This window comes from Schistosoma mansoni, chromosome 1 (assembly GCF_000237925.1).
Source record: "Schistosoma mansoni strain Puerto Rico chromosome 1, complete genome".
Lineage (NCBI taxonomy): Eukaryota > Metazoa > Platyhelminthes > Trematoda > Strigeidida > Schistosomatidae > Schistosoma > Schistosoma mansoni.
In genome coordinates, this window is record NC_031495.1 from 60,736,268 (window position 1) to 60,760,116 (window position 23,849).

Sequence of the window (23,849 nt, forward strand, 5' to 3'; positions counted from 1 at the left end):
AGTAGTTCATCCTTACTGGTGTTCTGATCCACGACTATGAATGTATCGTCGATGTAGCGGCAGTATAGATCGAGCTTCTTAATAGCCTCCTTAAGTGGGCCATTTTCTAGCTTAGCTAAGAAGAGATCAGCAAGAATCGGGCCTAGAGGTGAGCCCATGGCTGTTCCGTCTATTTGTCTATAATAGGAATTGTTGAAGACGAAATGAACATTCAGTGTACATCTTAAAAGCAGTTTTTTCAAACAACCTTCCGGCAGGCCAATGTTGATTTGTTTTTCAGTTATTTGCTCGCATGTGAACTCAATAGTCTCCATAAGTGGTACGTTAGTAAACAAGGATACTACATCTAGTGAGAACATATTTTTCATACTAACATTCATATTTTCCACTTTGGAAGTGAAGTCGAATACATCTTTTACACTCGTACTAACAATTGATTTGTGCAAGGGCTCTAAGATACGTACTAGCCAAGACATGCATCGAATCAAATCGATACATTAAAAATGAAAATCTATGACTTGGAAAGGAATCTCCTTCAAAGACAAGATTCCGTTGAAAACCTACCGTCTGAGCTTCAGTCAATGTTCATGGATTACGTTGAAAAAATTGCCAAGAATAGATTGGAGAAGACGATGACAAAACTGGTGAAAACTTTGGAAAACAAAAAACCAGATAAGGAATTTCCTTTCGACCCGAAACGGTACGTACACAATTTTTCCAATATCGAACTAGATGTAATACAGCTAGAAGCATTATCTTTGGGTCCTAAGTTCTGTGATAGTAGACATAAAATCAACCCATTAGATATTGATGTACAGTTTGAGAATCTATTTTCACAAACAAGTGACTTGATTCCCACCTCATCAGAGGACCTAGTCAGGTTTAAGACCACTTTAGTTGACAGCAGCCAACAATATAAGAATAGTAAAAGTACTACTAACCGCCTACTTACCAAGCTGCACCGAGACTGTTTAACTAAACTAAGAAAGGAGGAAACCTTGATTATAAGTAAACCTGATAAAGGAGGAGGCATAGTGCTGATGAATAAAAAGGACTACGTTGAAAAGATGGAAACAATGCTTAATGATCCCAGCAAATTTCAAAAAGTCACCAGTCATTCCGATATCAATAAAAAAGTGGAAAACCAGTTGACTAACTCTCTTAAGGATTTAAAGAATAAGGGAATAATTACAAAAGAGATTCTTGATTCTATCAAACCCTCTGGATCTTATACGCCACGACTGTATGGTTTACCCAAAGTTCATAAACCAGGTCTTCCACTGCGCCCAGTCCTAGATATGTTCAATTCCCCTTATCACAAAATTGCAAAGTGGCTAGTACGTATCTTAGAGCCCTTGCACAAATCAATTGTTAGTACGAGCGTAAAAGATGTATTCGACTTCACTTCCAAAGTGGAAAATATGAATGTTAGTATGAAAAATATGTTCTCACTAGATGTAGTATCCTTGTTTACTAACGTACCACTTATGGAGACTATTGAGTTCATATGCGAGCAAATAACTGAAAAGCAAATCAACATTGGCCTGCCGGAAGATTGTCTGAAAGAACTGCTTTTAAGATGTACACTGAATGTTCATTTCGTCTTCAACAATTCCTATTATAGACAAATAGACGGAATAGCCATGGGCTCACCTCTAGGCCCGATTCTTGCTGATCTCTTCTTAGCTAAGCTAGAAAATGGCCCACTTAAGGAGGCTATTAAGAAGCTCGATCTATACTGCCGCTACATCGACGATACATTCATAGTCGTGGATCAGAACACCAGTAAGGATGAACTACTTGAACAGTTCAACAGTGTACATCCAGCGATTAGCTTCACTGGTGAAGGCGAGTGTGAAATGAATCTGAATTTCCTTGACGTTACACTAAGCAGGCGAAGTGATGGCTCGTTAAGTAGAAGCGTGTATAGAAAAAGACCCTCTGCCTGCCAATACACTCACTTCTATAGCTTCACACCTATCCAATATAAGAGAAACTTGGTTAAATGCCTCACTAGTAGAGCAAATAAGATCTGTTCTGTTGATACTTTAAGTCAGGAACTGGAATTTATCTATAACTCACTGACTGAGATCGGCTACCCTGCTGCGTTCATCAAAAAGTACATGTATGATACAAGGAAGAAATCTGAGATTTTAACTGTTCGTAAGAAGCCTCTATACATGAAATTACCATTCAACGGGGATGTAGCTAGTGAAACTCTGAAAGATAGGTTAACAAAAGTAATTAGTAGAACTTTCTACGCAGCCTATCTTGCATTGACTTTCTCGAGTCGACCAGTGATGTCTACTCAAACGAAGGATAAGTTACCTGAGTTGGCCTCCTCCATGTGCATTTATAAGTTCAGCTGCTCCTGTGGAGATAGCTATATCGGGCGTACTACTAGGCAACTTAACCAACGAATGAGTGAACATCTACCAGCATGGTTTGGAAAGGGCAAAATAAAAGCAATACGCAGTTCTATCTTGGCACATCTAATTGATAGTGGTCATATTGTCGATAAATTGAAATCATTTCAAGTGATCTATCGTATACCTCCATCGTTTCCCAACGGAGTTCGCTCCCGTCTACTTCATATAGCAGAAGCCATAGGGATTCGTACATTCCATCCCAATTTATGTGTACAGAAGAAATTCGTAACCCCCCTATCCCTTCCATGGCCGGACATAACTTAATAATTGACATTATTATTATTTGTAGAAATTTTTATTTTGGTTATCATTTTTTTGTTTGTTTGTAATTTTCTACCTCTTTCCGTTTGTATTCTTCACTATCTATTTACTTACATACTTCTTATTACGTAATGATTTTAATGTTTTGTGATTACTATTCCAGTCTATTTACCCACGTTTGACCTCTTAATTCTTATGTTTAATTATTGATAAGACTTTTGTTATTGTAATTTACTATTCTTACTACTATCAGTACACCTGTCTTCCCACTATCAACTTGTACTTTTAACTATTATTATGCTTGGTAACGTATTCTATTTCATTGTGATTATTATTGACTCAAATAGCCTTGATTGGTCTAACATTTTCATATAAATTTACGATATGTTGCACTAAATAGTGATATAACAAATATGGAATTTGCAAGACAAGGAAAAAACTAAAAATCATTAAAAATTAAATTTTACCTTTGTACCATTATTTTTATCATTGTTTACTTCTGGACTCTCCTCTACATTGATAGGTGAGAAGTTATATTGATTTATTTGAACATTCGTTGGAGAAATCAACTGATCTTCGGTGTTATTGATCTGACTACCACCTTGACTCCCTTCTATCAATATACACTCATCATCAACATAACCATCAGTAGCAACAAATCCATCCTCTTGTGTTTGTTTAATAGAAGCAGAAGAATTATCAACAGTGTCATTTGTTTGAAGAGTACTTTCCTCTAACTGAGTATCTGCTATCAAGGTTGACTCACTGTCGATTACAAGGATATTTTCTTTTTTATTCATATGAAGTGATTCTGTTGATTCACTTGTCTTTGAATCATAGGAAATCACTTCTGTTTGATGAACAGGCTCCATGAATAACGGTCTACTTTTTGATGACTTTAAAAGTTGGTTAGAACTTTGATACTTAGATCCAGAGGAGGCCTTTTTTATCGGTAATTCCCGTCGTTGAGGAGAAGCTGATTTACGCCGATGATGTGGGCTTGATTCGAAACTATTATCTGATAGTGTGCTGGGAGTTGTTTCTTTATCAAATTCTGTAGTAATCGAGAATCTGTATTTTCATTGTGCACAGAAAAAAAGACAATTAATCTTAAGTTAAATACTTCTGAAATAGAAAATAAACAGGCAACTTAGAAAACACTGACGTTGAGGATTCATAAATGCAGCACATTATCATTGCAGAAAATATTTAGATTATGTTATATAAAAAAAATCAGTATGTGTTTAGATCAAAAATATGTAGACTCAGTAAGTCAGGCGGAAACAACATAGATCATGGAACGTTCGTCAACCAATTCAATATACCATACCATATCAGCTAAGAGAGATAAAACTATAAAGGCGAATCACAGAGTAGTGGATTAAAAAAATTATCAATATAGGTATAAAACATTCAGTATAGACGATATAATTCAACAGATAATTAAGAAACTTAAGATTCAGCGCCAGTTAATGAAATAATTAACTACCAGTTTGAGTTATGTTAGATGGTGCAGATTAACTAATTGACTTTCGTTCAATAAGAGCAATCAATAAAGTTAAATACGTTGAATGAAATACGGCTTAGATTTTTTCGCATATTGTACTCAATTTTATTTTCCTCTAGATCCTAAATGGTAACACACACAACGTTTCGAGCAGTATCGTTCAATGTGTATTCTTCATAACCATAATAAGTTGGCCTGACACAACATTAGTATCAGGCTTCAGGTTGACTTAGATTGGCTAACTGGTTAGAAAATAATTATCACTGAAGTAAACTTTGAGTGTTTGAGTTTCTTTCCATATAGACGACTTTCTTAGTAAACCACTACCAATCTTGAAATACAATATACAAATATATATTTAAAACATACACAGATTGTGATAAATCTTGTGAAGCATCTAGATCAACAGGTATCTGTTTCGATGTGACATGAACTTCAATTTTTGACATAGGTATTCCATTTATTCCAGTCTCTTCATTCTTTTTGTTGGATTCTTTCAATTTTTCGACATTAGTGTTAATAACTATTTCGTCAAGTTTATTTTCATTCAAATCATTAAATTCCTCATATTTATCACCATCATCTTCATTATTATTATTAAATAAGATTGTTTTTCTATTGGTACTGAAGTCAATTTGATTATCATGATCAGAATCTTCATCGGATTCTTGTTCCATAGAATGTGTCGATTCAATTGTATATACTACTGGTTGTTCAACAAACGATACACGCTGAGATTTTTTCTTTGACCATAAATTTCGTATAATTCCTTAATGAAACAAAAACAGATGAATCTTATCAGGAAAAAATTATACACTTTTTTCAGAAAAATTCAGGTTAAATTCAATGAAACTCAGTAGACAAGTACATATTTGAAAAATTTGTTTTAAGTCATAAGTGTCTTGGTATGAAGGCCGATGAAATTACTCGGTGGTTTAAATGAAAGTAGATAGAATTGAACCAGAATGTGCAATCAAATGTTTCGAAGAAAAGTTCCTTATCTTATTAATAACCATTATGATTAATAAAGAACCATTTAAAAATATGGAACCTGTTACAATGAAGTGACGACATGAGTTGTTTTTATTAAGAATACAATTATTCTACAGAACGAGTAGATAATACAGATGTTCTTCCCCTTCCCCAATTACCCAAGGCTATGAAACAGTATTTTCAAGGAGCCACTCGTATACAGTGTAATCACCAAGTGATTAATACTGAGGTTTAACGTATAACATTAACTAAAAATAAAGGATCGACTGATGTTTAGTGTCTGTTTTTGACTCCGTAAAGATCTATTGACAATGACATTAATGTAATATATATCTTATTTACTTCGTATATATTTTGTTGACTTAACACATGAACAACAACGGTAAATTAAAAACCAATTACGAGAGTGTTTATATATATATATCAGACATCCATTAAGGCGGAAAGATGACGGCGGATGCGAATTTCAGAAGCCAAACAGGCCAATTCAGTCTTTATAAAAGATCAATGATGTAAAAATTACCGATAATTAACTAGAGTATGGACGGCAGACACACAGAAAGCAAGCACATGTAAAAACTCACATTATATGATTAACAAAGTCACAGACAACAGATTATGTAGGAAAGAAATGAAGTCCTTGACCAACTTAGAATAGCCAGACAAAATCAGACTACCTAGGAGTGTGATAAGAGGTGCTATAAATGATGTAGTTAAAGACACAAAACCCTATGTTGAGTATTGCGCGAGTAGGTTTGGATAACACTAGATGGAAAAATAACGGAATTACTGAATACCGCTATGTTAATTTCCATTATTTTTAAAATGTCATGCAGCGTAGGAACTAGTAAGGTAGATTGTTGTTTCATCTCCTTTACAGACTACTTATAACTAAACAACCCAAGTTACTTTTAATTTCTATCCAATTCGGTTCACATTCACAGGACCTACTCTTTAAATCATAACTATTTAACACATTGATCATTAAATAATAAAAGCCCACTCCTAAGGGTTTTTACAATGCAGAAATAAGAGAAAAAAATAGCTACCAGATGGAGAATCTGCTACCGAAGGAGTGAATGTCAAACGAGATGGAGAAGCCAACAAATTTAACATTGATTTCCGTTCTGTCAGTGTAGGACTATTATCCAAGGACAGATTACCACTGTTATGATCTCCGGAAGACGACCTCTGACGTGCAGTCTGTTGTGCGGCTTTTTGTAAACCTAATACAAGCATCTTCTGAGCACGACTTGATCCTAAGTAACGAGAACGTTTTTTTAGAAAAAATTCTGGTAAGTTACAGAAAAAATCCTATATATATATATATATAAGAGAAAGGAAATTAGAAAACTTAGTTAATGAGACAACGCTTCACACATTATTTCTGAGATATTTTCTTTGGACGGTCTAATCTAATTTCTCACTGGTCTTAACTCTAATCAAGTAGATTATTGGTAAGTATTCATTAATTTAGCGAAGATCAATCTACGTACTATTATTTTTTAAACTACTCTTCGCATTAATTTAATTTGTAATGGTTTGGATTATCCTATTTTAGATAGTGATCAGTCTAATTTGACATTTGTGTAATCTGTGAGGATCGTCTCGATACAGACATTGGAAAAAAAAGAAACGCGTGTCCTGGATTTCACTGCAAGCCACATCCCATCTATTCGATATTTACACGTTTTATCATTCAGGTTAAATCTGAATACGATTAAGAATTGACAAGTTGCACTTCAATTAACTAAAAACAAATCCACCAAGAAAAGTTGGTTTTTCGAAATTAAACTGACTATCTGTTTGCAGTACACAAGCAACACAAGTATTTAGACTGATTTTCATTTATGCGGACTTAATAAGCGAAGATCATCCTAAGAGTTATATACATTAACGTTGTCGCATTCCAGTAGACTAGAAATCATCAATCATTATTTGAATATAGATACATTATTAGCCAAGTTTAACTGTTAAGTACACCATGCTACAACTTGAAGCTAACAATCACCATTTTGTACTAATAGCTAATATATACATCTGTTTATCTCTATGGCGAAATGAAGTTTGTTTGACCTTCCTTATTGTATGCTTTAGATATGCTTATAATTGTTAGCAGCGATGGATGGTGGCTAGCAGTGGAATTCAGGACTCAGGTTTCGTCCTATTTGGTACTTGTCAGATGGGTATGCCTTCATATAGTTGGTTTTTTAAGATCCCAATGATAAATTTAAATGATTTTGATTTGCTGTATGCTGATTACAAGATCTTTTGTTCTAGATGTGTTTTCTAATTTTATGTAATTGTTTACGTTAGCTGTTAATCACTTGTTGTTATAAGTTCTTTATAATTATCATGGACAATCGTTGTCCAGTTAGTGAGTTTACCAACAAACAATGCTACAGCTGAAAATTGATATTTTACCATTTACACTGAGTATGCAATTATAGAAACGTATTTTCATCACCCTAAGAATATCAATTAGAACGAATTTCAATTTAAAATTTTTAATTCATTGACTATGTCGTAACACTTCTCTGAGGTTCGTCGATAACTCGGTGTAATACCGGCAAGCATAACGTTCAGTTATTACGAGCTATGTAGAGAATTCAAGACATGTGATCATACATTATTTTAAAAAAGTAGGAAAAGGACTTAATCACTGAAAGACCAAGATTTATACTAACCTTTCTTTTATATATTACTACCACTAAATTAACTAATTCTATGAATTCGGTGTTCATTTTGTTGTGCTAAAGAGGTATGGCAACTTGGACCGATGCATATGTGTGCCTGGTGCTACGTTGTAGCTGACTGACTAACTGGATTCCACATGCCATATACAAAACGAAGATAATTAAAATAAGAAGTCTATGTAACTAAAACCGACAGTACGTTATATCTCTGTAAAACACCTGAATCATTTGTACTGAAAAAAATTATTGTTGATAATGTATATGTTTCATGACAAAATACGAACACTAACCTCTTATTAGTGGGCTAGATAATGTATGATTATTCGGACGAGAGGTTAAAATTGGTGGAATAGTTACAGCGATGGTTGGAGGTGAAACCTTCTCATTTTCATCTTTAGGAGACGGTTTAGGCAAAGTTTTTGAAGGTAAATTAAATGATTCACTCAACTGATTTGAGTTTGTTTCATCGGACAAATCTGAAAATATTCAAGGTAAAATTAATAAGATTGGAAGTCATTCACTGAGGTACTTAAAATTCAGTTTTAATAATAAAAAGAAATTGTTCAATTTGTCAGCAAATATTCATTAAATCTCACTGGATACGTAATGGAAACTACGCGACAATCAATTTTTTCCAATTCTTTGATTAAACTTCATTCTGTTTTGGAATTCATCACTTATATAGTTTCCAGTTTACTTACTCTATAGAATATTTTTGAGTTAACAGCAATTGCTATTTTGTACGATATAATGTTTCAAACGAATATACTTCCTCATACATTTTATATTCATCCATTTTGAAAGAAACTCCCTAGATTCTACCCTTTAATGTTATTAATCACTTTAACAGTATTAAGAATTGTAAACTGGACTAATGTTATTGGCATCATTGACGAGTCAGCGCGTATATCGCTCTGATGATAACCCGTTAAATTTACAGCATCTTTTCTTATAACCAGTACATAGGAATGTATGTACTTCCTTTGGTTGATAACATGGCAATTCAAACAATGTTATCTTCAAAAAATTCCAATATTCAACCATATTGAGGTACTAAAAACATTATTTGAGAAATCCAGATATATAATTCAAGCAAATGGAGAAACGTTTTTGGAAACGTGTTATCTGAGCTGGGTTGTTATTCGATTGTAAAGCTTTCATTCTCTTCCTAGACAACATCATCAGCATATACTTGAAAAATAAATGAGCTGCTAGAATTTCTCCACAAATGACTAACGATTTGTTTTTTTGACCTAAAATTTGATTATTTGCTGTCTGTAGTTGGAGAAAACATGATGTAGAGGGAAACAAATAAAGTGATGAAATTATGGTGAGTTTTGGAACTACTTATGATTTCAAAATCATGTTGAGAATTAATGATATATTAACATAAATTAGAAGTAGTCAACCATAACATTATTTTAACTTCATGAGTGAAAATTAGCTCGAAATCGTTCAAAATAAAACATTAAGTGGATTAGATGACTAACACTTGTAAGTTATTATACTATCTAACACACACTTTTAAGAAATATTTGGGTCAACACTATCCACTTATTATTTACATAGTGAATGAGGTCTCAAGACTCGATGGTAGCTGAGACTTCGGTTGTTTAAATGACCGACCAGAAAAGTATCAAGTTGGAGGAGTAATTAATCGAAAAGTAAAGTTATGCAAAAATTGAAGTTTTTACTCAACAAAACAAAAGAAAATACAGTACATAGCATTTGAGAATTTCAAATAATCATAAAAACATGTTTCACAAATTTATACACATTCACATTACCGGATGTATTCAGTTTAGGTGAGATTTCATCAACACAATCTAACTCGCATTCCGTATTAATTGTCTCAGTATCTTGAATTATTTCAAAGTCGTCCTTCAGATCCTGTAAGTTAGAAAATACAAATTAAACTTGCTAGTAATATATGAATAAAAAACTTATAAAGGAATCTGTTGTGAACTGTGACTACTTAGTATACGAAGAAAAACACGCCTACACCATAATCAGTATTATAAATCCTAATCTTAATACTAAAAGTTTGATTTTAATGTGGATTGTTTGTAATTGCTGGTTTATTACCGTATTTCTAATCGTTGAGTAGGACGTCGTGTGAGTTGTGCAGTTATGTATAACACAGATCTAGCACAGTGGTCTAATAATCACATGTCTAATGTATCGATTTAGTGCACAGATGGTATAACATTGTGGCAAAAGGAAGTTTTTTTATTTTCCATCACTACATTGGCCACAGTGGCCCTCAAACGGATCTACGTACTATTATTAACAATTTATGATTGTACAATTTTTGTTAGTCAAGAATGAATACTTGGGAAGAGTTACTAAGTCAACTGGAAACGATAAGTATTTCAAAAGAAAAACTTAACCTTAGTGATATGAACCACGGGCAAGATTTTAATGTATTTTTACTGCAGAACCTACAAAAGGTGAAAAAACGTAACACGTATAATATAATTTATGCTCATAAAAATCTTCAAGCGATTATTACAAGTTCTGTGTATACAAATGTGACACAATGCTTACAAATAATGTGTGAGTTATGTGTAGACAACGTAGACTGGTGAAGTCAAATTACTCATAACATTGCAGTATAAAGATCAAACATTGTTTTGTGGAAGAAGAACAATCATATGCTGGATGAAGAGGCAAAAGAGAAGTGACGTCAGAGTGCAGAATGTCAATTATTTCAAACGAAGCTAAATATGAAACCTTATATACAATCTTCGCGAAGCTAGTGTAGATTGTAAATGACTAGTAAACGAAGACAAACAAATCCACGCCATAATTTGTAGCATAACTCATTATCTCTACAGTAAAACTTTGAAATCAATGTGTGTGTGTCATTCCTCTTCAAAAAAACAAAAAGTCCGAAGGAGACCTTAATAAAGAAATCTTCATGACTTAACGGAATTTAGGTGAATATTTATATTTTGGTTAACCTTTCAAAGTTTAGGCAATTGGTTAAGTATGATCTGTAAGAAGTACAAGGAAAAAGATCAAATTTAATCTGGTGTAACGAACAGTAATTAGATATAACCAACTCACTCAACTATTCAAAAAAAAACAGTATCAGTAAATCCAAATCAACAACCAAGTTGATATTTGCGTACCCGAATCTGTACCACACTTTCATAAGTGAGGGGCTAGGCTAATGACAACAATCGACTGCTAAACTTGAAGTCAAAATGATTGAAAATAAGAGTTTTGATCATAACATTGTCAGCCTTGAAAGAACCATCAACTACATTGCAATGTTGTAGGTGAATAAAATTAGATATATTAGCAATGAAACTATTTATCGACAAATAAATTAACTGTAAAGAAATTCTTTAGTCAAGACAGAGTTATGTCTATTAGGAGCAACACTGAAGATCTAAAAATAGTGTGTGAATGTATGTATGGGTGAATACGAAATCCGATATAACTAAAATCAAGTACAAATCGAGCGAAAATATTCCTTTTCAATTAGTTTTTCATCATGGCTTTAGACTAATATATATGATTTGCAACAATGAAATAACACTCGATTAGTTGCGTTACGTAATAATTTTATGATGAAATATTGATTATAACCAAAATCACCAACATGAACTTACAGATTCTTTCTCAGAGGTGGGAGGATCAACCGATGGAGATAGAACAGTTCTAATTATTTTGAAAAAATCGAAAAAGGGAGAAATGTGAATTCTTACGACAAAAATCCGCATAAACATGAAATACTGATTTCACAGATAAATCATAATTCACTGAAAGCGAGTCGATATGTTTAACATTGAACAAACACAGAGTTCTGGATTACTGTTACCTAACTTCCAACCATAAAAAGTAACATATTATAGGCAATAATATTCGTTACAGAAGTACAATCAAAAGACAGATTATATGAATAATACCAGTTACGAATGTGAATACACGAGAAAATATACAGATTTATCATCAAAATGATTGAATTATAAATTATTTACGGCATTATACATATAAATTTTGAAGGGTTGTTACTTCCCTTTAAATTTTATATTATGCAATATGACTATTAGCAAGGATTAGAATCAACCCGTTATTGATAATCAAAACTGAACTTTGATCAGACTTTGTTGCCATATGCACATTAGTGTTTGAAGCGAAAGGTACTGGGTTTAATGTGTAAAATAGGAAATTTGACACTAGAATTCAGGTACAACTTCAGCTGCGAAGTCCAAAATAGGATGAAATAGGTAATCTGGACTTCATTGTAACTAGAATGTATCTATTCTATAAAACTTGTTCAAGATAATGTCCTTTTTTCTTAAACTAGTGAAGTTCCATCAAGTAACGTTTTATTACACATTATCATTCATAAACGTTTTTTTTAAACTAGAGAAAGACTAAGATAATTAACTGAAATCAATAACAAAGAGTATATAATCTATAGGTTTTCTGATTAGTTGTTTCTCAATGTTTCTTTGTTAATCCTAATAGTTTTCTGTTTTATTGACCGAAAACAAATAAGGAACAACTCTAAAAATTCAAAGTTTATAATAGAATAAAAGCAGAGAGAGAAATAAAACTATTCATTTAAAACGATAACAATAGATTATCTCTTTTAAATAATAAAATAAAGCAAACAATACCAACACGCAGGTAAACTGAAATTAAGTAGTAATATTTACGTTCAAATTCTAAACTTAGAAAAACTTTGAACAACAAAAATGAAACAATGGAGAATAAATAATTTAAATTTATGTGGTTTCGGCCCCCAAATGCCCTGGTATGGCCGAGAGTGGGGAGTCCCCGCTCTCCCTCTCGAAATGCTCTCACATGATCACGCGTATATAGCCTCTGTCAGAGAAGTCCTACTCACTGACTTCTCGTGGCACTACTGTTGTTTACGAAATTGAGAGGACGAAAAGCGAATGTCCGGCGCTTAAAACTGGTTGATGGACACGGAAAGTCGACCTAGGGGAGTTGGAAAACCACAATTCCAAACCAATAGTGCACATGGGCTCCAGTATTCTGCGGGAACAAATGACGTATGAGTCAATCGTTGGTCACCGGCTTCCATGGGACTGCATCTCCTTACGTTGTTCCATTGCCTTGTGGATCAATACTGTGAAACTATTCCGTCTAATTTAGACGAAAGTTCTTATAAATAATTAAGAAAACTAATAAAGGCTAAGTTTACTTGGTTGTCAATTAATGATAAGTAAAGTGGTACAATGGAAAATGTAAGTGTTTCAATAAAGTGAATAGACCCAAATTTTGAAAGTCAGGTAATGAAAATAAGATGGATTTGAGTTTTCAATCAAGATTTTTTCTAAAATCTAAAAAAATGGTGATTTCTTGCATTTCTTTATTTTTTTTTAAAAAAAGATTCGAATTGAATTTCATGGAAGTGAAGTATCAGTCAATATCAAGGAAACGTTCTGAACGTTTTGTAGAACTATTACCAGTAGGATAAGATTAGTTCTGATTCGTTATTAAATTTGCTATAAAAGGGCATTCCTGAAATGCTAATTTCATGTTTGATAAGTTCAATCACTTGAAGACACTCAACTTTTCCCTTGAATGTTAAATCAATACACATTTATAACTATTAGAAGCATAGTTTTAATCAGTCTTGAAAAATCTAAAAAAAGCGATTGAATTATTAGTAGTGCTATTGATCTATGAGTGTAACTCTACAGAAAGCAACAGCCAACTGTTCTGTTTGAGATTGGTCAAATATGGGCTACATATGGAGAAATAAATTCATTACTAGACATTAATTAATTAGCTATTAAAAAAATAGTGGTTCAAGAGGCTAATATGACTTAGTACATGAAACTTATTATACTGTGAACTAAACAAGAGTGTAACGTTGAACTGACGAAGATTTGGAGCTCAGGTGGACGTATTTGGTTCTTTGTTCTCGCCATTAAAAAGAAGCCTTGATGATGTTGTTCAAAACGAATGAAAGCTCCACTCTTAAACTATGGTGCACAAAGTACACAATACCTCAAAGGGTTTAGTTTTTTTTACTGCAAAAGAATATACTTACTTGGTAGGTATGCATTCGGATTCGATGCAAAGTGGACTAGTAGAAGTTTTAACACTAATATTTTCAGTCTGACTTGTTTCGTTGTTCACCTCCTCTTCTGTTGCATTCGGTTTTGCATTAGAATCAAGTGGTTCTGGTGTTTCAGAGACTTCTTGACAATCTTTGTTGACAGATGATTGAAGACTGAAGTCAAGTTGAGACTGAGATTCACTACCACCGCCCCCACCACTTATGGAAGACCATGATTGTTGACTAATATCTAATTCATTGTACATAGTAGGTATATATTCATTGCTAGTAAATAAAGTTTCCAGTAGGCAAAATATTAGACAGGTGAAAGAATGCTGACAATAACAAGAGTTACATTAAAATTTCATAGGAAGAAATTCAAGTTTTATAGTAAATTAAAATGAATCTTGGAAATAAAATTTTAAGTAATGAAACTGAATCTATGAATATAAATAAAAGCATTACATTTAATCCACTATATATATATATATACAACCGTAACATCGAATTTGCCACGGGTAAGGGGAGTTAGTCGCACAATATCGTGAATCGATTACGGTTGATCCTTAACACCGTTGATTCCAGGTGCAGTGGTTTAAAAGTTCGTCTTGGGTTCAATGTTTGGATGTGGGGTCATGGATCCCCATTGCTAACAAGTACCATACAGGGATGGAGTGGCAGTTTGGTGCTTCCAGGTTCTAACTGTTATGATCCATTCGAATATAATAATATAAGTTTGGTAAAAGTGATTTTAAGATGTATTCAATTTTACTATTAGCCAACAAATATTCGATTAGTATTAATAGGCCATATACACACAGTACAATCAAAGGCCGCTAGAATGAATAACAGCTCTGTTAATTTTGGAAAATAACATGCCATACAGTGTATCTTATTAACTTACGATGCCATACATATATAGTAAAATACCATTTAATATCTAAAGCAATTTACTTTCTACCAATAGATCACAGGTTTCAACCCTGCAACATCTTTGGCAGCAAGACAATGGAAACACTAGACCTCAGATATGATTAGCGCAACGATGAGGCTTAACATTCAAGTTCTATTTAATTGAAGAGTAAGTGACCTAAGAAACTGATTTCCTTAATCGTATATGATATTTATTCATATTGTTTTGTCAAAGAAGAAACGTACTTCTCTTGAATGGTTGTCTTGTCTTTTAATATCAGTTTCGTTTGAGGTATTACGTCAATAATTCGGTTTCATGAACAGCCAAAATTCGGCCACTTCATATCACTGCACATCATCTATCAATTGATCTCTTTTCCCATCATTTTAACAATCAAAAATCCATTCATAAAATCCTACTTCATAACAACTTGACACTAATCACTATTTTGTCCAGGTTTTGGAAAACTAGGTTACAAATAATAATAAGAGTAAGTTAAACTTACAGTTGCTCTTTGAAACGTTCCTTCTGATGAGTAGTTAAACAGCGACGTCGCTTCTTCAAACTTTCCGATTGAGGTGGGATGAAAATAAACTATAGGAGATAAATTTCGAGAAAGGTAAAAAATCAGCATAGAAGAAAGAATCGAGTTTGGGCAATATATTGTGAACAGTTTCTACACAGAAATCATTAGAAAACCATTTAAGAAATAAAATTACACAAAATTAATTAAAGCTGAGTATTTTTCGAGAGACCGAGATCAATTTCTTTAAATTAAGACTGAGTATATTTTTTCCACTAGGATGCGAATAAAAATCAACTTTTACTTGACTAAATCTAGTTAGTGATCACACCAAAACATATCCCTTGGAACAGCAAATTCAAAGTAAATAATACTAACTACCAAAGAAAAGCAATCCTTGTGGAAATTGCACAATTTTGTGAGAACCCCAATAAAATATCAACAGAAAAGAAACGAGATATTTCAATAATTACCTGACCTATCTACCTATGCAATAATAAAATAGATTTTGCGAATTGTGGGCACATTAATACTGAAATAAAAAGGATCGCGATAGCACCAGATTGACAAATTATTTTATTCAACTTACATCACAAGTATCTTCACAACAAGTTGAAATAGTTACAACCTTAGAAGAATTATTGGTATTTCGTTCCGAGTCAGAGAAATGTCGTTTCCTTGTTGGTTGTAATGACAACTGATTAGAATTGTTTAATTTGCTTTCTGTCACTGCCACTTCCTGTGGTCCACCGAATAAGCGGCGTTTAACCAATGGACGACTCGGAAGTGGGCCAGGAGATGTTGCTGTAGGAGACCAATTGTGAATATCGCTTTCATTATTTATAAGACTTGTACCAGGTGGGATTCCAAAAGCTTTAGCAATAATACCATTTGTAGGTGATGGTTTAGGAGAGGCAGGAAAAAGGTTAACACCTTTTCTACTACGACCACGCCTAGATGAGAAATTAGATGGTGCTGACTGAGTAATATTTTCTGTTTGTCCAACTAAATGAGGATAGAAATAAGATGATAATATTTGAGAATTTCAATAACGGTTTTAATTGCAGATTACCTATTTTAAACTAAAAATTGTCTGTAAAAAATAATTAGCTTTATAGTTCAGAGGCACTTTAGTCACTAGAAAATAAATAAACTTCTATTGGAGTTTACGCTTATAAGGAAATCCATAACTTTGTAATATCATATTGATGACTGGTTTATTAACGATAGGTAACAATAATTATGAATATGAATTACTTTAGTACAAACAAATGCTTAAGTTTTCCACAAAGACTAACCAAAGAACCAACCCATTGAGTACTTAAAAATTTCCTGATAAACAAAATGCTTTTCACTCTTCAAAAATATTCAACAGTTCTTGAAGTAAGTAAAGGGGTAAAAATGATCTTTAGTGATATTAAATAAGAGCTCTTGTTGTTAAGGTATTAAGAATATTCATATACTACACTCTACAATTTCTGTTTGTTAGCTAATCTGACGTGGAAATCGGAAATTAAAAAAAATCATGATGAAGTAATTGACAATACTTTTAATCGGATTTGTTGAAATCCTACGAATGAGTTCAATATTATTCTTGATGTAACACGGCGATGAACAGTAATTTTATGTTTAACAGTAGTTATAGAAAAAAATATTTTACATCATTTCGATTAATAATATAAACGTAAAAATAAACAAGCAGAAACCATTCACCACAGAACACACCTTATGTTTTAGTACCAAGATCTATTTCCGTTCAAAGAATTGTAGCTTTCAATTATGTAAAAGCAAAAGCATGAACTTACTCAGCTCGGTAGTAATAAACAAATAACACTTACATGATCGTCGAACAGGTGTAACTATTTTTTCAGTTGGACTATTACCGTTTACTAATGAAAGGCGCCTTCGACGTGATCGAATAGAAGGATTAAGTGAAAGTTTTTGCGGATTGTTTTTATTCTCTGAAACACGAGTATCAGAAAACAATTCACCGGCAACTGTATTTGATCTCCGGGACCTCTGAATGAAAAGTGCAACATAAAATCATTTTTTCTTTAGAAAATCTTCATAAATTACCAATTGTTAATGTGATGGACAAACACAACACACATAAATCATACTAAAGTAAGATGTTAAGACCTAAAATTGTTCAAAACACACATATCTTTTCATGTAATTCTAAACAAATTAGAAAAATGGTTAATTGTTATTAACATTAGTTCAATAAATTGATCGTTTCTACAAAACTTTTCAAGATTTCCAAAATTCTCCAACACTGTATTGTTTAATCTATGATACTTATTTAAAATGAATTAGTACAACCGATAAATATATTAGAGAATGATCAATTGCAGTCCTAAATATCAATGAGAAGATTCAAGCAACCAATACAAAAACGAATTAAACTTCAACCCATTACACAAGCTAGGGGCTATCAGGACTTAGTAGCTAAGTGGATAATGTGATGGCGTTTAAAGCGAACGGTACTGGGTTCGAGTCCCAGAGTGCACATCAACTCTGAGATACAGGTACATCCAGCTGACGAGTCCCAAATAGAACGAGACGCGCGTCCTGGATTCCACTGCTAGCCACCATCTATGTTTGCTTATAATGCTTGTGACGTAAGGCAATATTGAAGCAATCCGCACAGGATGCACATATGACAAGAACAGACTGATCATTTTCAGTCCTAAACACCAATGGAAAGATTCAAACAAACAATACAAAATGAATACTAGAAAATGAATGTATTTTTTTATAATAATTAATTTAATAAATTACCTCTGGTTTATATTTATCTTTGACAAGAGATAATCTTTTATCAGAACGTGAAGTGGTTACCAAAGAATCAATAGGAGAGTTCTCTTCTGTTTTCAACTTCAGATTATTAGAAATTGTTGGTGATTGGGAAGAAGAGGAGGCCAATTTTTTTGACAAACGAGACAGGCGTTTAGTTGGTTCCGATTTAGGCGTTTTGCGAGGAATAGATTTACGCCTGGAGGTATTTTTTTCATCAGGATCTAAGTCAGCCAATCGTTGGGTATTTGGATTTAATGTTCGCATAATAATTTTTTGAAATTCAGGTTCCAAATTAATTAAAAAGTTTCGAAAATTTAATAATTTTGATGAATTACTTTTAGTTTGTTTTACGCAATACTGATCGACTAAATAATTCCAAAAACCGATGAACCAATTCATGAAAGTAACAGACAATTGAAGTGCTGTAAAGGAAAAGAAAATATAAAGCACTCAATCATAAGTCCATAAAAACATCCCAGCTTCTATTGCAGAAAGAAGTTAATGAATTATAAATGAAGAGAATAATTTAAGTTATAACTAATACTATTGAAGTCTACACTAAATAATTGTTCTTAGTCCACATATAATATGCAGAAGCAAAAACTGAAAGTCTGAAGTTTATATAATAGATAATTTTGTGTATAAGCTTGGGAAAAATCAGATTGGTAGAGATATAAAAGCTGACGACTACGAAATCTAGGTATAGATTATTCTGTTCACAAACTAGTTTTAAGATAAAATGTGCTGTAATTTTGCGTTATTTTTAGCCTATCTTAATAATTACATTGCAATTTGATGGGCAAAACTCAACCTGGACTAAGGATTAGACACAGTAGCTCTCAGCATTTACTAATTATTTAGTAGAAGCCGAAAGAATACCTGACATATAAAGTTTCTTCGGTGAAGAAATGATAAGTTTTTGGTTCCAAAAAGATGAACAGTCATGTCGAAAAATCCCAACACAGTTTAGTACATACATAGTAAATGTATCCACATATGTAAGTTGACTCAAGAAGCTAACAGTTTCCAAGAGAATGTTTAAGTATTAGGAAGCCTATTTTCTATGAGTGACAAAAAGAAGAATCTAGTCAATCTTGCACAAATTGAAGCATTTATTCAAAATACTTTCAACTTGCGGACGAGACAGACTGTGTTTAATCTTAGGTAATGGAAGTATATAGGTTTCTTATACCGCTTAGATAGTAGATAGAGTTTGATTTTAAATGGCATTTTCTAAAGTCTTAGTATAAAGTGAAGTGTTTCCCCAGAATAACTTTGCTTCTGGTAGTTCTTAAGCATATTTCCAGATGACTTTGTAAGACATACTGAATTCTATGGCACCCAAAAGTTTGTCCAGCTTTCTGGTGGAACTGTCGGATTTAGAACAAAAACATTTCAGGAACATACTTAATTTCCCCCAAAGCACTAGATTAGAACGCAACTACTGTAAAATTTTCATAATCAAAATTACATATTCGTCGATAAACATAGGGGATACTTCCACTATAATATACAATGGTTGAATTCACGATCAAAGGACTCTGAAGTAAAAACCTAATACTTACGTAAATATTATGAGCGATGTGTCATCAGTCATGTACAAAACGAGTTTGGGAAGGAAAGTAAGATGAAACAAGCACATAGCGCTTCCTTTCTTTTAATTATTACTAAGTAGTGTCGGCTGATCGTAAAGTGAACTTCTTAACTAATTACTAGTAAAACTCAAGAACAAATGGATAAAAACGAGTGAATATATATATATATATATATATATATATATATATACTTACCACATTCACAAGATTCTTGGTTCGATTTCACACTGTAACCACATAGTGTGAATGATAAGCTGAGTATAGCTTCATATTGAGCAATTGAATGAATGGAATCAGATATTTCCGAATTAGATACGGGAGTGGTAGCCGGCGTATCGAGACCTTGGTTATTGGAAATTACATGCAACATGGACAGTGGATTATTGATAGATATATTGGGAGGAACAACTTTCATCTGCTTCCAAATGCATATGAATACTTCCTCCAGCTGAGAATATTAAGAAGCCCAATTAAAATGAAAATATATGTTCACACTTATATACAGTAACACAGTGAATTATTCAAGTATAAACCTACTGATTAAAAATGATATAAAGTTTATAAGATATTTTAAAAAGTATTCATTATGTTTTGAGCGATCGACTTTTAACCAACGATTTACATACCAATAAACCTACTGAGGTTTGGACAATTCAACAATATCAGATACATCTATGCAAGAATTGACGTGTGATGGACGATAGGAATCATTGTTACTTCTATCGTCATTTTTATTTTTAAATATAAAGACTATAACGTGTGACTAGAGTATACATTTGTTATTTTTAATCGGTTTGAATAAGTAAAGATATTGTTTTGATTGAACAGCAAGAAATTAGATTTTTGGTCATATACTAGATAAAAATAAAGGTCGCTAATGCTGACTTACTGCTAATTTAGCATGTTGTCTGTGTTGAGTAATTAAAAGTGGTTCATCTAAATCTGTTCCTGCTTCAATAACAGCTTTTTCAGCTTCTACACAACAGTGAACCAAACGAGTTAAACTCGATTCCAGTTTAGAAAACATTGACAAAACAGAATCTGTCCCATGAAGATGATTCTAAATTGTTAATAATAACAAAAATAACAACAGTTAAGATTAATATGAAATACAGTAAAACATTATTTTAGTTTACCAAAAACTCTTGATTGACATGGCTAAGTCTGATAAATTCAAACTTCAGTGTTCAAATGCTTTAATTTGGATATACGTAAAGAGTATTCTCCTCAGATTCCATCTGGCTAACCTATCAACAAGCATTTTCATTTGATAGAAGAAGAAACAGTTTTCATTTAGTCCAACTCAGTTGTTTCAGTGTACGGTTTGGACAACATTAGAATGGAGGTTGGAATTTCCTACTCTTCATTTAACTTCTTTATTGTTCGGTATTTATAGAAGGGGAGAAAATTCCTAATTTACACGAGACAAGAATATCATAAACTTATTTTTCAATTGTATAGTCAAATAAACATTCAAGGAGAAACGAAGTCCGCGAATTCCTTGATCGCTGGTACGAGCCATGTCAGTAGATTCACACCACCTAGTAAAAGTCCGCATGATAGTCGGAACCAGTGGTTTCAGACTAGGTGATATGTCTGAGAATCATCCATAATGTCTCAGATGCATTTACTCTTTCTCTTTTTATCGATCCTGAATTTCAGTATCCCTCCATTTATACCTTTCCACTCTGTCTTTTCAAACCATATTTCCAAGGTTCAGTCTTCCTTTAAAACACTGTTACTACAATATTTCAATCTCATTTGTTATTCTCGTTTCATCGTTCTGTTAGTCTAGTATGGTAACTTGGACCAACGCAAATCTGTACCCAGCTCCATGTTGATGATACCCGTTTATAAGTCATATAAAAATGACGGTTAATTTGTTTTAAATTATTTCTAACTGATAAATTGTTCAGGAAAATGAAGCTGTATATATATATATATATATATATATATATATATATATAACTTACATTAAGAAGGAATACAACTGTCTCTAAAGCATCAAGTAAACCATGAGAGACCTGATTGCTATTTGCAGATCGATTTATGGAATGAACACCATTTGCAGATTCCTCATTAATAGACTGATTTGTTCGAGTACCAATGGATACAACAGGAGGAGATGTCAACCACTGAGTAGTTGATTCCTGGGCACTTAGATGACAGGGAGGTGATTCATTATTCTGCAAATAAAAATGTATATTAATTTTAAATTCTGATAAGGTACAAATATTTCTATGTGGACTACAAATAGATTACTTTCTATCGTTACAAAATAAATATAAATGTATAAACTGAAAAGATTACTCATCGAGTAGTTGCGTTATGCAATAGTCATATGTCACAGTGATTAGAATTATATAATTATTACATAACGTAACTGCTCAATGAATATTATTTCATTGTTGTAAATCATACACATGCCAAGGTGAAAAACTAATCGAAAAGAAATGTCTTTGCTCTATTCCTTCATTTTACTAAATGTCAAAATGGGAACACTCAGTAAACTAAAACATTCCTTACTGTGGTATCACAAATCAGATGATAACAATATCAAGAATACATCAACAAATAATAAGGTATTGAAGATAAAAGATCGCGAAAAATCGCATAGACGATTAGGCATGAGTTAGTTATGACAGTGTAACAATACAGAAGACAATTGTGTATAAAAATATAAGCCATATCACAGTACACATTTCCTTGAAAATATATTTAAACATTGAGTATTTTTCATTACTACTCGAAAAAAAATTACTCATTAACAAGCTAAAGTACTTTTTGAAGGGTTGGCATTATTAAGGTGCGTTAAATACTGCACATTACTAAGCAGTCGATTATTCGATGATAGACAAAAAATGTTTCAGAACACACGTGCTACTCTTTTCTGATTAATGTACGAAAATATGGGGTGAGAAAATAGGTTACTAGTATATGTATGGTAAAAAATAAGAATAAGAGAACTATATTAGCTGCAATAACAAAACCTGTGTAGTATCAGATTTGGTCACACCAGAAATAATAAATCCAAAATTTCAATCTAAGATTTGAGCAATACAATGTGACTGAAAATCGCGATCCGTTGGCAGCTACAATCACAGACCGCATAACTAAAGTTCGCGGTATTACCAAAGATATAAATTACTGTACACAGTAGAAATATAAAGAACATCGGTATTTGGTAAAAATTTTGGTCAAATCATCAATGCAGTAATTGGCGAATTCGGAAAAAGTACCAAAGCGCAAACTGGTTTCAAATCATAGACCTCAGGTCTGTTTCTCTGATATTATGACAAATATGTAACCAGAGACTTGAGTACAACAACAGTTAACTGAAACCTCACTTATAATCAACAGTCTTCTAGTAGACCATACATCTGATAATTTGTACATTACCGATGAACCTCGGATGTTAGGTGTAGCAATGTGGGTTTAAACACACTCGTTCTGTACAAATGACTGACTGAAAAACTGCAATAATATTGGGATTCAGAAGTCAGCCAGTCAGTCAACATTAAAGTAGAATTTGGTACAAATGTGCGTCAATAAATACAACAGAAGTCAGGTGTCAGCAATTATGCTTATGTTCTAAAATCTGACCAAGAGTGAGTATATATTTGACCAATACCTGTCTTCTTATTCTTCAGAAAATCAGTGACACAATCAATTATTTACTTACTTCAGTTTGTGTCGGAGGGTGAAGCCATGGTATATATAACAACAATGAATTAAGCAAGCTAACTAATCCAGTAAGTTGACCAAGTGGTTGATCATCAATTTTTGCTGAAGCAAATGTATAGTGAGTATCTGAAATAAGTTCAATAGTAAAACGTTACAGGATCATGAACTAAAGTGAGATAAATACACAAAATGAGAAAATGGAAATCACAATTTATCTTGAACGTACCTTTCTGATTTCCCTTTTCTTCATAAATTTCTGCACTTTGAGCTAGACAATGCACAAAACGGCTAATTAAATGCAAATTGACATTTTCGAAAACCTATGGAAGGAAGTTATAGAAAAATATATTAAATCTCGAAAACTCTGAAGTAATGTAATATTATTAGTTAAAAGCATAGT

At 32.7% G+C, this 23,849-nt stretch overlaps 2 protein-coding genes and 1 non-coding gene across 3 annotated transcripts in view; 1 reads left to right on the top strand and 2 right to left on the bottom strand.

Annotated features, from left to right (window-relative positions):
• Nucleotides 1-23,849, bottom strand: part of Smp_144160 (hypothetical protein) — a gene marked incomplete at its 3' end in the record, with an annotated part of 49,505 nt that overhangs the window by 2,413 nt on the left and 23,243 nt on the right. Inside the window, exons 11-24 of the mRNA XM_018795080.1 lie at nucleotides 23,676-23,769; nucleotides 23,448-23,575; nucleotides 21,739-21,951; nucleotides 20,651-20,825; nucleotides 18,153-18,592; nucleotides 17,210-17,390; nucleotides 15,961-16,376; nucleotides 15,354-15,442; nucleotides 13,927-14,220; nucleotides 11,507-11,555; nucleotides 9,674-9,776; nucleotides 8,177-8,362; nucleotides 6,240-6,449; nucleotides 4,569-4,966 (exon numbers count right to left, since the gene is read on the bottom strand). Coding sequence (XP_018649428.1) covers nucleotides 4,569-4,966; nucleotides 6,240-6,449; nucleotides 8,177-8,362; nucleotides 9,674-9,776; nucleotides 11,507-11,555; nucleotides 13,927-14,220; nucleotides 15,354-15,442; nucleotides 15,961-16,376; nucleotides 17,210-17,390; nucleotides 18,153-18,592; nucleotides 20,651-20,825; nucleotides 21,739-21,951; nucleotides 23,448-23,575; nucleotides 23,676-23,769 — 2,976 coding nt within the window. The remainder of the gene's footprint in view (nucleotides 1-4,568; nucleotides 4,967-6,239; nucleotides 6,450-8,176; nucleotides 8,363-9,673; nucleotides 9,777-11,506; nucleotides 11,556-13,926; nucleotides 14,221-15,353; nucleotides 15,443-15,960; nucleotides 16,377-17,209; nucleotides 17,391-18,152; nucleotides 18,593-20,650; nucleotides 20,826-21,738; nucleotides 21,952-23,447; nucleotides 23,576-23,675; nucleotides 23,770-23,849) is intronic.
• On the bottom strand, nucleotides 3,140-3,562 carry Smp_178050 (hypothetical protein; the record flags this gene model as incomplete). Its single annotated transcript, XM_018795081.1, has 1 exon — nucleotides 3,140-3,562. The coding sequence occupies one exon, from the start codon at nucleotides 3,560-3,562 to the stop codon at nucleotides 3,140-3,142; it is 423 nt and encodes a 140-aa protein (XP_018649429.1).
• Smp_tRNA_01336_Pseudo_TTA.1.1 lies at nucleotides 17,810-17,880 on the top strand. Its single transcript has one exon. It is a non-coding gene (tRNA).